General features: G+C 56.7%; 1 protein-coding gene across 1 annotated transcript in view; it reads left to right on the forward strand.

The window, feature by feature from the left end:
• The window catches only part of FAM178B (family with sequence similarity 178 member B), a 97,688-nt gene that overhangs the window by 60,832 nt on the left and 18,971 nt on the right, over positions 1–17,885 (forward strand). The window contains exons 11-13 of the mRNA XM_070428551.1: positions 12–188; positions 397–494; positions 10,496–10,583. Of these exons, the coding sequence (XP_070284652.1) occupies positions 12–188; positions 397–494; positions 10,496–10,583 (363 nt within the window). The remainder of the gene's footprint in view (positions 1–11; positions 189–396; positions 495–10,495; positions 10,584–17,885) is intronic.

The following is a 17,885-nucleotide window of genomic DNA, read 5'->3' on the forward strand; positions in this document are numbered from 1 at the left end:
CTGTTCTCCAGTTCCTGACACTGTGTGCCCAAGCGCAGCCTGAGGCCACCACGGATGGAGACCTCTTGGACCTGATGGAGCTGCTGTGCAGAGCCGGCCTGGACGTGCGGTTGCGCCTGCTGCCCAACGCCGACCTGCAGCAGCTGCTGCTCCTGCTCCTCCAGAGCATCCAGGAGTGGCCAGGGAAGGTACGGAGCCCTGGGCCAGCTAGCCCCCTCCCCTAGAGGGCCCTCAGGTGCCCTTCACATGCCCAGAGGGGGTGGCAAGCTCAGAGGTCATGAGGTCATGGGGATGCCAGGAACCATCCCTCCTGTCCCTGACCCTCCGAGTGGGCTGGTGAGAGTCAGGTGGAAGCGGCCCCTCCCTCGCTCACCACGGTGCTGGCTGTCCCCACAGCTCCGGCAGCTGTGCCGCGCCCTGAGCTCCGTGTCGGATCACCACCACAACCTGCTGGCGGTCGTGCAGTTCTTCCCAGATGTGACCTCCCGCAGCAGGTGGGTGCACCTCCTGGCCTCCTCCCTCTGACACTCAGCCAGCCCCTGCAGGTGGGGTGTGGGGACCCAGAGCCATCCCCACCAGTCTCAGCAAACCTCCCACCCTCAGCGGTCTCTAAAGTCCCGGGGAAAGGACTAAAAACAGCACTCACTAATGAGTTCATTACAAACGGAAAAAGCACATTTCCTTACCATGGTTTTATTAGCAGAGCAATTGTCTCGCACAGTTAGCTGGTGACTGTGGTGTCCCCACCCTCCTTCCCCTGTTGGTGAAGGTTCCTTCTTGTCATTAGACCTCCCTGCATGAGGTCCCCTGACCTCTGCCCCCTCCCATCCCCCTCTCATACTCTCGGTTTATCGTTTGTTATGTCTGCGCTGCGTTGGTCTCTGCCCCAAGTGATCTTCCTGTGTTTCCTTGTTTGTGGCTGCGGCCCTCCAGGAGCAGGTCCCTTCCCTGGTCACGCCACATCCTGCACTAGAACAGCGCCCCACACTGTTGAGCGAGGAACAAGCTCAGCCCACGGGGAGTGCACCCATCCTCTAGACCTGGCCTCCCTCGCCTCTCCTCCTTCCTTCTCCCACGCTAGCCCAGTCTCAGGGTGTATTGCCCTTCTCTGAGCAGGCCACTCCCCAGCTCCTCTGCTCTCCTGGCTGGTCCACTTGCAGCTCCTCCCACCTAGAATGACACCCCTGCCCACCCTTAAAAGCTGGCCTGGCCTGGGTCCACCTCAGGAGAACCTCCAGCCTTCAAGGCACCCCCACTGGGCCAGCCCCCTGTAGCTCCGTCCCCAGGGTGGCTTGTGGAGGAGCTTGGAGCTTTAATTCAGCCTCATGTCCCTTGGGCCTAGCGGGGTTTGACCAGCCTGAGCCCAGCTCCAGTCCTGAGACGGGGGCTCAGTCTCTTTCCTCTGACTGGTTGAAGGAGAGGAGGCCTCCCTACAGCCTTGAAAGGGACGTTTTTGCTCGGTATTTGAAAGAACTGGGCTGTACACACATACACATATACTGTACATATACACATACGTGTACACATGCATGTGCACACTCATGAGGAAGGCCTTCTCTTCCACAGCTGCAGTGTTCCCTTGTGGATGGACGCATGATCAGGCCCCTAACTCTGGATACCCATCCAGTGACTTTCCATGTATACAAACTTTGCACACTTATTCAGATATTTCTTTTTTAATATATTTATATTGATTTCAGAGAGGAAGAGAGAAATAGAAACATCAATGATGAGAGACTCATTGATTTGCTACCTCCTGCAGGCGCCCCCTACCAGGGATGGAGTCCACAACTGGGCACGTGCCCTGACCGGGAATTGAGCTGTGACCTCCTGGTTCATAGGTCGACACTCAACCACTGAACGTCACACTGGCCAAGCTATTTAATGATTGTTTAGTTTTGCTCCAGGACATTTTGAACATATACAGAAGTAGAGAGACTGGTGTAATGGGCTCCACACATCCATGTTCCATCTCAACAGACATTCACTATGGCCTTGGTGATTCCTTCCACCCTTACCTGCTCTCCCCACCTTTCCTGCCCCGGATCATCGGGAAACAGATCTCAGACGTCAGATCGTTCTAGTTCAGTAGGTATCTCAGAAAGTTAAGGCCTTGCTTCCTGTGCGTGTGTTTTTTAACGTAATAGTCTCACGCACAGGACATTTAGCAGTGAAAGAACCACCACAAAAAAGGTGAGTCATTTCCCTGTCTAAGACTCCCCCAAGGCTTCGTATCATGCTGGGAGGGACGTTCATTCCAAGATGGCCTGTAAGGCACATTGAGATGTGGCCCCTGCCGCTGCTCTGCCCCTCGCTGTCCCTGGGGCACACAGGGACTTGCATCTTGATGTCCCCTCTTTCCAGCACACTCCCCTCCCCCACATTGGCAGGAGACTCACACATTTGCATCACTGTGATCTTTGCCAAATGTCGCCTCCTCACAGAGGCCTCAGCTGACCATCCTCTCCAAGTCGGCTCCCTCCGCAGTGCCTCCAGACCTGAATGTCTTCCTTCCCTTCTTGACTTACCAAATACCCCACGCTCCTGGCATTTGTTCGTGTGTTCTCTCCCCCGGCCCCTTAGAGCGCAGCTCCCTGCAGGGGTCCTCCGCCTGGACCAGTGATGGAGTAACCTGGTCGGTCTCCTGAATATTGGATGACTACCTGCGGGCCAGAATTTGCCTCTTCTTGTCTCTGCCTCTGTGACGGAGATACAGTCCGGTGTTGGCTCTTTTTCTTTTTAAGGGAAGAGCCAGTTGTTCCTAGATGCTGGGCATCCCTCATTGTGCTCCCTCTACACAGAGCTTTGTCACCTCCTAGGGGCTCACGGGCACACCAGGCAGATGCTCCTGTGGCAGGGAGCCCCGAAGCAGCCGCCTGCTCTTCCTCTGCATGACTTGCCTGCTCACTGCTGCCATGGCCGATGGCTCCTGACTGGTTTTCAAGCCCAGTTTTGCACCTTCCCTTGAATTCCAGGCCCCCAGTGTCCTCTCAGCACAGTCCCTTTCTGCCTGAAGCAGCGATTCTGAGCTCCGAGGGGAGCTGGCTGATGAAGCAGACTTACTCCTCCACCTTTAGCTTTTATTCTCTGCTGGTTTTTTCCTCCTCAGCAAATCGTAGCCCTCGTGAGTCTCCTACCTTAGAACAGTCTGTCTCCACCCCCGTCCCTCCACCTCCTGCTGCTTCTCCAAACTTCCATCCCACTTCCTCTTGCTCCTTGTTTGAACCTGGACACGTGCTGATTCTTCAGAGCTCAGAGTGCTGTAGGGGGTTCTCACCTGGGAAGACATTCAGAATGTTCTAGAAGGAGGCAGCCAACGTATAAAAATGCCCTCAATGTTTCAGAAGGGTCCAACATTTGGAGGAATAAGAAACAAAGGTGAAGGTCATGTTGGAGGTCAAGGGGTCATGGCTGGAGCTGGGAGGTAGACAGCAAAGGAAACGCAGCCACGAAGCGGGAGAGGGAGGGGAGAGGCCGCAGAGGCTGGCTCGCTTTCAGGAGTGTGTAGGGAGGCGGTTGGAGTGACTTATGAGCCAGAAGTGGACGAGACATACCTCGTGGCACCAGCCTCTCCTCAGCTGCTGTCACCAGGGACCTGGTGGCTCCTTCTCATGAACAGTGTCTCATCCGTCCTCTTCCCCGGTTCGACGGGGTTTGAGCGAGGAACAAGCTCAGCCCACGGGGAGTGCACCCATCCGCTAGACCTGGCCTCCCTCACCTCTCCTCCTTCCTTCTCCCACGGGGAGTGCGGGGCACCTTCTGTCCTGCCCCGCTTCCCTCCCTCCCTGTGCCCCTCCTCCAGCCTGCTGTGCATCAGGATTCTCCCAGGCCCTCTTCTCTGCATCGGCGCCATCTCAGGGCACCTTCTGGGCCGGACGCTGTGGTGTCTGTCCATTGGGGAACTCGACGCCCCTACCCAGCTGCCGGAGTCTTGTTGCCTCCCCAGCCCACCCCGGGTTGTCTCTGTGGAAGCTGGTCACCTTCTCCAAGGCTGGGCCCCTCCCTCGGGGGCAGCCCAGTGATGGGATACAAAGGCCCCACTCCGGGTGTCTCTGAAGGACCTCGCCAGCCCAGAGCTCCTTGTGGGGTCAGCTTTGCCATGAATGCATCACAGCCTGGATCCCCTTGGCCCAAGCCTGCTGCCTTCACTCCCCTCCAGGGGTGTCCGGACCTGAGACCCATCCCATCCACATCACGGCTTCGGCTCCAACTACATGCAGGGCTGCCAAGGCAATGCCTTCGGCCAGACTCCCCTGTGCGGCAGGCATTCCCAGTGCGCATGCGTGAAGCAGAAGTCTCCACCTGCCAAGGAGGGCTCCCCCCCCCCCCCCCCCCGCTTGCCCATGGCCCCTTGGTGGCATAGCACCTGCCCACCACCTGAAGCCTGGCAGTGCGGGGTGCCTTTTGTCCCGCCAGGCTTCCCATCCCACGCTGGGGAATAGGCATCCCTCCTTGTCATCCTACCGTGGCTGCCACCGTTCCAGCTCGCACTACCAGCCCGGGGCTTCCGCCAGGGAATCAGAGCTGTCTCCTACCAGGCTCTGTCCCGCCGACCAACTCCCCCCACCCCCCACCCCCCACCCCCGCTGTCCAGCAGTGTGACCTTCACACACATCCAGCCGTGTCACTCCTGTGCCTACAACCCTCCAGGCTCCGGTCCTCAGAATGAACAGCCTCGCCTCACATAGGAGGGCCTCTGGGCCTCTTTCCCAATTCTACCTTCTCCCCTCCTCCTGCTGCCATGCTCCAGCCATGGCCACCAAAACCATGAGCATCTGTCTCTAAGCTTTTTGACATCTGTTCCCTCTTCTTTTTAAGAAAATTTTTTAAAATTGATTTGAGAGAGGAAGGGGGAGAGAGAGAGAGAGGAACACCGATTTGCTGCTCCACCTACCTATACATTCATTGGTTGATTCTTGTATGTGCCCGACTGGGATCAAACCCACAACCCCAAGACATCGGGACATGGCTACAACCAACTGAGCCCCGAAGCCAGGGTGCCCTCTTTTCTTAGAGAAGCCTCTTCCCCTCTCCGTCCCTTTGTCTGGTAAACATTTCCTCACTCTCAAGACAAGGCTCCGAGCAAGGTGTCTCTTCCTCCCAGAAACCTCCTGCCACAGCCTCTGGTGCAGTGGTTCTCAACGTTGGCTGCACATTAGAATCACCTGGGAATCTTTTTAAAATCCTGATTTCTGGGCCTTATCCTCCAGAAATTCTGTTTCTTTGTTACTAATGTTGTGGCCCCACCCCATAACAAAGAAACAGAAGATCTCAACACACCATAGTGATGGGCTGGGTAGAAAAGAGACCCCACCCTGCTGCACAATTAAGAGCAAGATGTAGGAAGTGGGATTTGACAGCGAGATGTGTGCAAAAACCTTTGGGCTCAATCCGTTACTGCTCAGCATCATGGGGCCTCTGCCCCGAGCGCCTACCCTGCCACGATGCCCTGGGAGGACCCCGCCCAGAGTTGCGAGGGGAGAAGCTGGTGGAAGCACTGCACCTCCCTCCAGCCTGTGAGGGCTGCTGGAATGGATGGCCAGGCAGATGGTAGAAGGTGATGTTTAGGTGTTTTCTAAGCCTAAGGTTATACCAAAACAGAGAGGAAGGAAGGGAGGACGTTGTCTTGCGATTGTCCATATGAGCTTTATTTATTTGCTAAAGAGCAGTAACCTTTCCACTTAGTTATGCGCATCAGGAAGGACCCCCGCAGAAACCCCCCCCCCCCTGCAGTGCTCCTTACGGGGCCGCCTGTGTGGCCACCAACACATCCCAGGAGAGACTGCGCCTGCTCCCCAGGAGCCCACAGCCTCCACCGGCTCCCCCTGCAGAGAGACCCTCCCGCTCCCGCTCCTGCTCCCGCCCGCAGGTGGGTCTTCGAGGCTGGACGTGCACAGAACGGGACCTGCAGAGCTCGCTCGGGCACAGCGGAGAGCGGCAGCGCTCCTGGGTTTCATCTCGGTTGAAGAGGGTGGATCCTTCGAGATGCCGCCGCACGGCGGTTCACGAACGGGCCTGTGGCTGTCTGTACCCCGCCCGCCGTCTCTTCCTGTCCCCTCTGTGTGCCCACAGTCAGGGGTGCCGCAGCCTGTGTGTGGATGCCCGCAGACCACGGAGGAGGTGGTCCTCAGCTCTGAGCCTAGGCCAGTGATGGCGAACCTTTTGAGCTCGGCGTGTCAGCATTTTGAAAAACTCTAACTTAACTCTGGTGCCGTGTCACATATAGAAATTTTTGGATATTTGCAACCATAGTAAAACAAAGACTTATATTTTTGATATTTATTTTATATATTTAAATGCCATTTAACAAAGAAAAATCAACCAAAAAAATGAGTTCTCGTGTCACCTCTGACACGTTTGTCATAGGTTCACCATCACTGGCCTAGGCCCTGGCTCTTTCTGCCTGGGCAGTGCCTGCTCGTGCGCAGGAGGGAGGCCACATGAAGGGCCTGGGGCAGGTGGGTGAGAGGTGAGCCGGGCAGGCACCCTGAGGCAGGGTATTGGGAGGCATTTCCACTCGGAACAGGCCACTGCTGCTGCTGCTGCTTCCTGAGCCGCCCTAGAGACATGGAAAAGGCGGCTCACACCTTTGGCCAGATGCCTGATGGCCTTTTAGGGTAGTTCAGCCTTGCAGGGCCTGGCTCCTGGAGGAGGGAAGACGGGTACCTGGGGACCCGCATTGCCTGGTGGCCATCCTGCCTTCTCTGCAGGGTGCTGGCTGAGCTGTCCCTGAAGGAGCTGAGGGGGTGCATTCCACGTCCAGCTCTGCTGAGTGTTTGAAAAAATCATTTCCAAATCCCCCAGCACTTGGGGCTCCTCTGAGCGCTACTCCAGTGTCCTGGTCTTCGGGAGGCCCCGGGAGTGGCGGGGGCAGGGCGAGGCGGGCCTGCTGAGCCTGGGCTGGAGCCTTGCCTTATATGACAGTGGCTGGGCCCGCTCCAGTGGCTTTTGCGTCCTCCTTTGTCCGCCTGGTGCGAGTTCCAGGGGGGAGGAGCCGATCTCTGCTGCCCGGCCCTCTGCCTGCCCCCTGCAGCGGGGTGGGGGTGGGGGGTGTTTAGGGTGCATCCTTGCTTTTCCTCCTCTGCAGAGTGACTTCTCCGTCTAAAACTAGAAAGTGGTCCTGTCCCCTCTCCCTGTGGGAGCTGAGAGCGCAGGGAACTGTGTTTAAAAGGCTGGGAGAGCCGTCAGGGTAGAAGGCAGGCGGCAAGGCGGAGCATCGCTCTCAGATGTGGGTTTTTGTATCCATTCACCCCCTCAGTGCTTTTTCTGGGCCTTTCTTCCTTTCTGGACAGCTGCCCTGTCCTGACCCACCCACCGCCTCTTCCCTTCTGGACCCACCCCGGCTGCTTCACTGCCCGCCCCCACCCAGGGGCCCTCCCCGCCTGCCCACTGTGCCAAGGAGCCTCGCAGTCCTGGCTTGGATCACTGATGCCCAGATGCAGGACTTCTGACTCTGGCTGCACGTTCGCTCTGCGCAGCAGCTCAGAGGGGCCATTTACCTCCCACTGTGTTCCCCGCCAGCTGCTGGGGCTCTGAGCAGCTGCAGAGCAGGTCCTGGCTCACTGTGAAGGGAAGCCACGCAGGGTGTGTGATGGGCCAGGGCCCAGGGAGGGCTGAAGGGTGGGGCTGAGGGGGACGCGGTGTAGGAACTCAGGATGAGGGGTACTCAGAAGTGCAGGAGACCCAGGATGAGGGCTCCTGTGTTGTGTGCTGGTGCAGTCCACTCAGGACTCGGGAGGTGAGGTGGGAATCCACAGCCCTCTGCGGAGAAGGTCAAGGCTGACAGGAGACAGGGTCAGACGACCTCTTGCTGGTTAATGTCACATCTTCCCCGTCAAGAATGGATGGGAGTGGCCAGACCTTCCCAGGGTTGCCAGATATCATGCAAATATGGCATGGTAGAAACGTATGCTAAAACATTCTTTGTTTATCTATAAGAAATTCAAAAATAACTGGGCATCCTATATTTTTATTGGCCAAATCTGGCAATCCTATCTCCTCCCCCAGCTGGATTCCTTCTTTAAGTAATTATTTGATTGTACTGTAACATATGAACAGAACAGAACACAGACTGTCAGTGTATGGCTCAGCGGATTTCCACAAGTCGAGCCTGTGGAACCTGCACCCAGATCACGAAATGAGCCATGCCTGGCCAGTGTGGCTCAGTGGTTGAGCATTGACCTATGAACCCAGAGGTCACAATTTGATTCCCAGTCAGGGCACATGCCTGGGTTGTGAGCTCGATCCCCAGTGTGGGGCGTGCAGGAGGCAGCCAATCAAGGATTCTCTCTCATCATTGATGTTTTTATCTCTTTCTCCCTCTCCCTTCCTCTCTGAAATCAATAAAAATATTTTATAAAGAAAAGAAATGAAATGTGAGTAGAACCTGCCCCACCATGTGTCACCAGTATCCCCACTCCAACAGCTGGTACTTGCCCGTACTTTGTTCTTTCTAGAAGTGAAATCATACATACATTATTTTTAATTTTTTATTGATCAATGTTTAGAGAGAGGAAGGGGGAAAGAGAAACATTGATTTGTTGTTCCTCTTATTCACGTGTTGGTTGTTTGATTCTTATACGTGCCCTGACCAGGATCGAACTGGCACATCTGCACGCGGCTCTGCCCGAGCTGCCCGCCAGGGCTATTCCTTTGTGTCTGGCCTCTGCACACGGCACTGAGGGGGGCGTGAATGCTGCTGGGTGAGCTGGCAGGCGGTCTATGGTCATCCGTGCAGGGTTGGTTGTAGGATCTTTCACCCACCCCGTGCGGCCGCACTTCTGCCTTCCTCATTCCGTGCGTGGTGCCCGGGACGAGCACTGTGGGGCCACGAGGTGGGCATGTGGGCGGCTTCCGTAGATCATCCAGTTTACTGAGTGGGGGCCCCAGGGTGCGTTCCCACCAGCTGTGTGCGAGCCCCTCCGCCCACACCCTCCTGGCGCTGGGCCTTCCCTCCTCCTCATGCTCATCCTGGTGGGAGTGGTACCGCCGGCCGCTGCCTTTTTTCTTTGTTTAATCAAGAGCCTCGCTTTGTTGATTCCTCTGACTTTCTTGACTAAGTGCTAGTGAAGAAAATAAACGAGGCCCCTGGTTCAGATGCCAGCTTGTCCAGCCCCACAGTCCCAGCACCATGGGAGCCTGGGCAGCCTTGGGCATGGGGTGGAGGGTGCAGGAGGCTCAGTCCTGCTCCCCCAAGTCCTTCCCTAGGGCAGCGTCATTTCTGAGTGCTGCCCTCAGCCTGCTGCTCCCACGTCCCCTCCCTCCTTTAGTTGCTGAGTCCACGGTGTGGTCCCTCCACAGTGCAGTCACTGGAGGGCCGTTCTCCTCTGAGGAGCAGTTCCAGCCCAACTCTCCTCCAGCTCAGGACTCTCCTCGCCTCCCCTGGTGGCGGCTTTCCGCAGGAAGTAGGGGCTGCGGCCACATCAAAGTGCGTGCAAGGGGCTGCCATCTGCTCCGAGGGGGGCAACAGGTGTGGGGGTGCATGGAAGACCGTAACCTCCTGGTGGAGGCTGTGGCAGGAGTGGAGCAGGGGCCCTGGACCCCTTCCCATCACCCCTCCCCCCTCTGGTCTCCACTCCCCTCCTCTCTTCTCTTTGGCTCACTCCAGCCCTCAAGGACTCTGGAAATCAGAGCCCAACGATTAGCATCTCAAATTCACATCAGAGGTCTTCACTCGTAAAGAGAGGAGATGGCAGCCCCATCACGAGTGAGTCATGGCCCTGTGGTGCTAGACTCAGAAGCCAGCTCAAAATGACTCGAGCAAACGCAACTTCGTTGGCTCACACAACCAACCAACTGCTAGCGAGCGCACGGTCCTGGGGCCGGAGGCTTCAGGCACAGCCGCTCTGGCTGCTGCCAGGGCTCGCTCTCCATCCGGTCTGCTTCATCCTTCAGGCGCGCCCACAGGGAGGCAGATGGCCACCAGCCGCTGTGGGATCACTTCTGCCAAATAAGTGGCCCTGCTGGGAAGGCACGCACTCAGCAGTCAGGTCCGGCCAAGACGCACGCACCGCCCAGTGGCTCGCTCACGGGGACTGTGCGGGGCCAGGCCCGGCCCACTCGCCCACCCTGGGAGCCCAGGTTTGGGCTGGGGGAGGGGTTCACCCGAGGAAAGTCAGGGGGTCCACCTTCTCCGACCCTGCACGGGCTGAAAGGTAGGAACAGGCAGGGCCTGTGCAAAGGGATGGGTCATGCCCTATCTCTGTGTCCACAGATAAGTGTAAGCACGGAGCGAGAAAACAAACTGAGAAGAAAAACACTGTGCTAGCCCCTGAAATTACCAGTTGCTTTAAATGTTCTGTTTGCTTATTTTTTAACTTTCCCATCATGCGTGGCTGATTACTTCTAAAATAAATAAATGAGAAAGCCCACATACTCCAGACAGAGCGGCTCTCCCTTGTTCGTCTCTCTGTGGTGGGTGTCCTCCCCGTCCCCCCGGGATGTCAACCCCTCCTCTCTGACTGTGCACTCTGGTCCCCTCCCTCCTCTCTCACAGGCAGCTTCGACGCCAGCTCAGCCTCGTGGTCATTGCCCGGATGCTGGGCCAGCAGGAGGCAGCCCTGCTCTGGAAAGAGGAGGCCCAGGTGAGTCTGCGCCTCTGCCAGGTGTGTCTGCTGGGGCCTGGGAAGCTTGTGGGCGAGTGAACAGCTCTCCCCTTGGCCTGCTCGTCCCCATGCTTTTCCCAAAGGTTAGGTGCTTCCGACCGGGAGAGCCAGGCGGTTTGAATTTTTACCCATATCCCTGCGTTGGACAGTTGCTTGTATATGCTTGCTGTGTGCTAGGCTCTGAGGATAGAGTGGGGAGCAGGGAGTGTGTATTATCTTTTGTTAAAATTGTGGTAAAGTTTAGATGACATAAACTTTACTATTTTTAGCCATTTTAAAGTGTCCAGTTCAGTGGCCTTAAGTAAGTTCACGGAGTTGTGAGGCTGTCCCCACCAGCCATCTCCAGAACTTTCATCTTCCCAAACAGAAACCACCTGTAAAACACTAACTCCTCCATCCTCTCCTCCTGCAGCCCCTGGTGATACCATTTTTTGAAAAAAGAAAGTGCATATATATATTTGATTTTTTTAGAGCAGTGGTTCTCAACCTTGGCTGCACATTAGAATCACCTGGGAATCTTTTTAAAATCCTGATTTCTGGGCCTCATCCTCCAATGAGGATTTTAAAAAGATTCCCAGGTGATTCTAATGTGCAGCCAAGGTTGAGAACCACTGTTTTAGAGAGAGAGAGGAACGGAGAGGGAGAGAGCAAGCAAAACACCAATCAGCTGCCTCCTGCACACACCAGCCAGGGCTGTTACATCACTTTTTATACGTGGAAAACAAATGCTACTCAACTGAAACTGCTCCCTTTCAGTGACCTCTGTGCCAGCGCCAGGCATCCTGAGGGCAGTGGGAGGAGTCTTGTTTTCTTTCCTGGTCCTCTGCTCTCCAAAAAGCTCTGACTACAACCTCCTCGCAGCTCAGAGAACATCCCTGAGGGCCCCGGGGCAGCCTGGGTCCCAGCCAGCCAGGCTGTATGCCAGGGAGGTTGAAAATGTGCTCACCCTCCTAAGAGTCGTGCCCCGCCCCCCCCCACCCCCCTTCAAACCCAGAAGTGCTGGGTACAGCCCAACCCTCCAGCTCAGCCCCGGAGACAGGCAGGACAGGCCTGGCCACTGGAGGTGCAACCCCTTACCCAGAGTGCTGAGAGAATGTTCCAGCAGATTCAGGGCGGGCAGACGGTGTGCTGAGTCTGCCGAGGCAGGGACAGAGCTCAGCAAGGTGACCAGGGTTGGCTTGTCAGAGCAGGCCCTGCTGGCTTTTGCCTTAGCTGTCCCCTTTGCCTTAGAAGCTCCTCCCCTAGGACTCAGTGCAGCTGGAGCTTCTGGTCATTCCGATTCCAGCTGAAGAGGTCTTCCCTGACCACCCAACCCAAGTACCCAGGCACCGTCACCCTGTCTTTCAATTACTCCTGGGGTTCACCTCCTGATATTTTCTTGTTTGTTTGTTCATGGTCTGTACACACACACACACACACACACACCAGCAGCTCCTTGAGTGCAGAGACCAAATGGCTCCTGCTTCCTGCTGCCCTTTGGCACCTAGCACAGTGCTGGCCACAAAGGAGCTCGATATACACTGCGGTGCACATTGCAGGTGTATACTGCGGGTGTATACTGTGAGTGTATACTGGGTGTATACTGCGGGTGCATACTGCGGGTGTATACTGCATGTGCACACTGTGGGTGTATACTGCGGGTGTATACTGCATGTGCACACTGTGGGTGCATACTGCGGGTGTATACTGCATGTGCACACTGTGGGTGTATACTGCGGGTGTATACTGCGGGTGCATACTGGGTGTATACTGCAGGTGTATACTGCGGGTGCACACTGCGGGAGTACACTTGTGGCAGTGAGTTGCTGGTACATGTGCAGGGGAACATTCTCCAGACAAAGACCTTGGGAGGTTGGGTGAGGGAGTCGCCTGAACAGGGGTCACTTCACAGAAGTGACAGCTGATGACAGGACATCTCTGTGAAGAACAGAGGGCCAGACAGTGTTGTGGGAGATGCCAGGTGGTAGGGGCAGTGCGGGCAGAGATGCAGCAGGAACGGTGGGGGCGAGGCTGAGTGATCCCAGAGGGCTCCAGAGAGGGCTCCAGAGAGGTCACCGAGCCCCACAGAGAACAGCAGTGTCAGCAGAGTGCAGCGAGGCCAGCACCAAGGTCAAGGAGGGCAGGACTGGCTGCGGACAGTGGGGGCTGGTAGGGGTAGCCGCCCGTAGCATTTGGCAGTGACTGGGAAGTCAGAGGTGACTCCAGTGTTAGCATCAGTTCAAGGTTTGGGATTTTGTTTTGCTTTCTGTTGTTGTTAATGGACATTTTCCCATTGGTATTTAGAGAGAGTGGGAGGGAGAGAAGGGAGAGGGAGAGACAGAAAAAGAGAAATATTGATGTGAGAGAAACATTTAGTTTGGTTGCCTCCCGCACATGCCCTGACCAGGGCTGAGGATCATGCCTGCAACTGAGGTACGTGCCCTTTACCAGAATTGAACCCTCAGCCCTTCAGTCCAGCCGACACTCTAACCACTGATCCACATCAGCCAGTGCTGTTTTGCTTGGATTTTATTGACAAGAGCCTGTGCGTGAGGGGAGTGCGGTGGGAGGCCTGGGGGCTCTGCAGGGGAGCCGCCCACAGGAGAGGGTGTGAGCAGCGGGCAGAGGCAGTGAACAGGCTCCTAGCGGTGTCCTGAGCCAACCCCGGAGGCTGGTTCGTGCTTGTGCTGCAAGAGGAGTCTGCAGCGGGCAGTACAGCTGTGCAAGGCCGTGCCAGACGCCTGGTGGCTGGGGGAGGCAGGACCGGCTCGGGCCTGCCCACGGCCTCCGTGTGTTTCCCCATCTCTGCGCCAGCCCCGCTGCCACGGCCTCCTCCCTGGTGTCGGCTGCAGGCACTCCCCTTTCCAGTCTGGCTTGTCAGACGGATCCTCATGAAACACCTTCAAAGGGCCATTGCAGCCCACAGCTGCCCATGCTCAGCCCACACGCCCCCCTCCCAACTTCTCCTCTGCGCAGCCTGCCAGGGCAGCCTATTCCTCTCAGCCGCCTCGCGGGCCAGCTCAGCGCCTCCACACACAGCTCTGTGCACCGACACGTCTTCCTTTTCACCCATCACCTCCCAACTGGATCGTGTCCCAGGGGCCATCTCAAGCTTACTCTTCCTCACAGCAGCCCCAGGTGTAAGGACTGTTTATCACCCATCTTGCACAGATGGGGAAACAAGGCAGGTGCAGTTAGGGCACTTCTCAGGGTCACTCAGCAGCAAGGCCCTGGCTCCAGAGTCCTGCCCTTGACCCGCATGAGCCACCTGCGCTTCTCAGCCCCTCCTTGGCTCACACTGTGGTAACAGCCTGGATCGCACCTGCCACTTCCGGTGGCAGGTGCCTGCTGGTCCCTTGAGCTTTAGTCCTGAGTGGCAGGTCAGAGGAGCAGGCCATCCCTTCCTTGTCCTTCTTAATGCACAAGTGCTTGATTAACCTATCAACTGATTCTCTAGGAATGGGGTACAAGGGCTGAGCACTGGTGTAGGGGAGGGTCTGGGACGAGTGCTGGGCAGAGGTCCTCAGGCGCTGCTGGCAGAAGTGTCTGCTGCCTGCACTGCTTGGCTCCCTGTCTCAGGCTGCAGGCTGCGGCCCTGGGAGCAGGAGCAGGTGCTGGATAACTGAATGTGAGGATCAGGACTTTTGTAGATGGTCAGCATGCAACAACTCCAAAGCGTGCATTTTCCAGGAGAGCCTCAGGGTCCGGCTGCCTCCTGGGGTTCCTGTGACTCCCTGGACTATCCCAGAAGCAGCGGGGTTTCGGCCTCAGGCATCAGTATGCTCCAGACACTCTCAGGTCACTGCAGATACATCCCTGAGCAAACTCAGTCCCTCCCTCAGGAAACTCATGGTTCAGGGCAAGACGGACATGGGGACCAGGGAAGAAGTACCGAGCCCTGGCGTGCCAGGTTGTGTTCATGCTGTGGAGAAAGATGGAGCCGAGAAACAGGGACATTTGAGCACAGACCTGAGGGAATAGAACAGGTTTTGGGGGAAGAAGAAACAGCGAGTGCAAAGGCACTCGGGCAGGCTAAAGCCTCTTAGGTTGGAGGAAAACCAGAGGCCAGTGTGGCTGGAGCAGAGGGCTGAGGGTGGAGCAGGAGTGGAGTCAGAGAAGTAAGTGGGGACTCAAGCCCCGGGCACCTCCAGGCCCAAGTGGAGATCCATTGGAAGGAAGAGGAAAAACATAATCCTATCTAATAATAGACAAATGTGGTCATTGACCGTATCTTCGCTATGCCTCCCATTGGCTAATCAGCGAGATATGCAAATTAATTGCCAACAAAGATGGCAGTTAATTTGCATACGTAGGCTCCAAGCGGTGGAGCGAAGCCTGATGTTTCTGGGGCCGGCTGTGGCCGGAACTCGGCCAGAGCGAAGGCCTGGGCCCCAGGTGCCAGAGGCAAACCAGTGCCAGCAGCCAGGGGAAAGGAAGGCCTATTGCATGAATCTCTTTGTGCAACAGGCCTCTAGTTGGTTTATAAAATGTTTCCAATCTTGAAATTGACTATTGGGGGTGGGGCGAAGAGAGGTGATGGCAGTAACCATGGTAAGAGCTGGCAGTTCGGCCTGGGGCGGTGGTGCCATAGGTTGTGAGAAGTGGTCAGATTCTAGGTATATTCCCCAAGGACAGCCAGTGGGACCTGGGATGTGAGAGAAGGAGGCAAGCAGGGCTCCAAGGCTGTACATCTGGCAGGTGGAGAGGCACTTGACCGAGACAGGCAGCCCGGGTGGAACAGGCTGTGGAGGGAAGTCGGAGTTAGTGTCTTGTCGCAGGCCACCTCTTGCCACACAAGTCATGTCTTCCAGTTTGGAGTTTGAAAAACATGGGCTTCAAACTGCTGACATCAAGGGGGATGAGCTTTGCATCTACGAGGGGAACTAGCAGAGGCACTGCCCAGCTATTCACTTAATGATATGGGTTAAACACGTACCATGTGCCAGGCACTGTGCTAGACTCTGGGACAGAGTGCCCTCATGGGGCTTACATTCTAGTAAGGGAGGGGGAACAGATAATAATAAAAAGTAAATTGCACAGCATGTTGGCAGGTAATAAATTCCATGGAAATAAGGTAGGGCAGAGTCAGGATCGGCAAATGGAGTGGTGAGGGCAGGAGGATGCAGGTTGCAGTGAGCTGGGCGGGCCTCGCCAGCTAGGTGGGCCTGGAGCTGGGCTGGAAGGAGGGGAGGGCAGTTGTGCAGTGTCTTGTCAGAAGGACCACTCGGCACAGGCTCCCGGAAGCAGCAGGGGCCACTGGGGCATCGCAAACAGGTGAGATCCTGGCCTTCTCCTCTGGGCAAGAGGAGCAGCGGTCTGGCTGAGCCAGGAGCGATGGGCTTTGTGGCAGTGCCCGCACTGGAACTGGCCCGCCTCCTCTGCCCGCAGCCTGTTGAGGCCAGTGGAGCGCTGCCTTCCTGGGATCATTTGCTTCTGGCCTAGAGGTGTCGGCCCTCCAGGGCTGAGTGTTTACGGAGCCGGCTCCCAGAAACGGGGGCCAGGTGGGGAGATGCGCTGGCCCAGCTGGGACCCATGCAGCCAAACAAGTCCTTATCCTGGAGAGAGATGGGCTGGCTGAGCTGGAACCACAAGGGGATAAGCAACCAGAAGGTGGAGGCTCGCTGTGCTGAGTGGGGTGGCGGGGTAGAGTGAGGGGAAACTGGGGAGCCCTGCATGTGTTCCTCTGCCCTGCCCGAGGCTCGCTGGCTGGGAGGGTCCACTGGGGGGAGGGCTGCAGAGGGCCCCTGTGCGCCCCTGTGCTCACACAGCTTGAGTCCTGAGCAGGCAGCGCTGTTTTGGCACCTCTCCCCAGACTTGCAGGGACCGAGCAAGAGGCACACTGGGTGTGGTGTCTCTCTTCACCCAGCACCTTCCCTCCCTCCCTCTCTCCCTGCCTCCTCTCTGCCCTCCTGATGGATCTGACACTAAGCCCAGAGCTCTGGCTTCCTCGGGCCTGACTCCTCGCCCTCACCCCAGCTGCTCTTTTGGGCTAAGCCCACAGCTGCTGGGGTGCTGAGCAGGTGGCTGAGGGTGTCAGAGGGAGGAAGCCAGGTGTGCTGGGCAGGCTGGGCTCAAGCAAGGGTCGGGCTCAGGGCTCAAGCCCTTCCCCTTTCGGCCGCCCTGCACCTGCTACATCTGAAGAGATGGTGCCTCCGTGAACCTCCCCCACCCCCACGCTGCTCCCTAGTTCTGCACCACCACGTTTCCAGGCAGCACGTGGCCTCAGAGGGACGGTCGGAGCCTGCCTGCCCGCCTGCCCTGCCACCGTTAGCTCTGGGGCAGCTGGGCGGTCCTGGCTGGGGCCCAGCTGAGGCTGCCCGCACCAGGTGCAGGGGCTGGCGGGAAGGATCGCTTGCCACAGACACCTGGACTCATGTGGACCACGGTCCAGAGGGTGGGGAACACTGGCCCATTTGTTCAGAGAGGGTGGTCAGTTGGGGCGGGGGGTAGCTAGCAGATTAAGTGACGTTTCAACCCAATGCAAGTTGTGGACTGTGTGGGGAATCCCCATTCCAACAAAACAACTACAGGAGAACATATTTGGGACTCGTAGAAAACTGAGCACAGGTGTTAGATCATAAAAGGAATTCATTCTTGGTGATTTTATTGGGCAAGAAAATGGTATTATGATTATATTGGGAGGGATCCTTATCCTTTTCTGTTAGAAGCTCTTTGTGGGTAAAATAATACAGTGTTTAGATTTGCTTTAAAATTCTCTGGGAGGAAAATGGGGGGAGAGGATGGAACAGCAGGCAGCATGGTGATGGCGTGGACCATTGTTCCCAGTGAGGGGGGGGGCATGCAGCTTCTCCCCTTCCCCGAGCCCTTGCTCAGGCCCCACAGGGACACGTTAAATGGAAAGAGAGGGACGCGGGCGAGTGGGCCAGAGTAGCTCAGCCAGGGGGCCTCCCTGGAGGCAGAGGAGACCCTCTCTGCTGGCCATGCTTCTAAACCAGCGGTTCTCAACCTGGGGTTGAACGACCCTTTCACAGGGGTCGCCTAAGACCATCCTGCATATCAGATATTTACATTACGATTCATAACAGTAGCAACATTACAGTTATGAAGTAGTAACAAAAATAATTTTATGGTTGGGTCACAACATGAGGAACTGTTTTTAAAGGGCCAGAAGGTTGAGAACCACTGTTCTAACCCATGAGTGTCTGCTGACTGCAGGCGAGTGGGCGGCCTCCAACCCCCGGAACTCTTCTTCCCTGGTCACTCCGCCGAGGGGCTCGCCCTGTGCCAGGCCTGGGTGACTGTGTGTCCTCCTTCTCAGGAAGGTGTGTACGCACCTCCACT

This window comes from Myotis yumanensis, unplaced genomic scaffold, assembly GCF_028538775.1.
Source record: "Myotis yumanensis isolate MYYU_CA2020_CCGP unplaced genomic scaffold, mMyoYum1.0.hap1 SCAF_11, whole genome shotgun sequence".
NCBI classification, from domain to species: Eukaryota; Metazoa; Chordata; class Mammalia; order Chiroptera; family Vespertilionidae; genus Myotis; species Myotis yumanensis.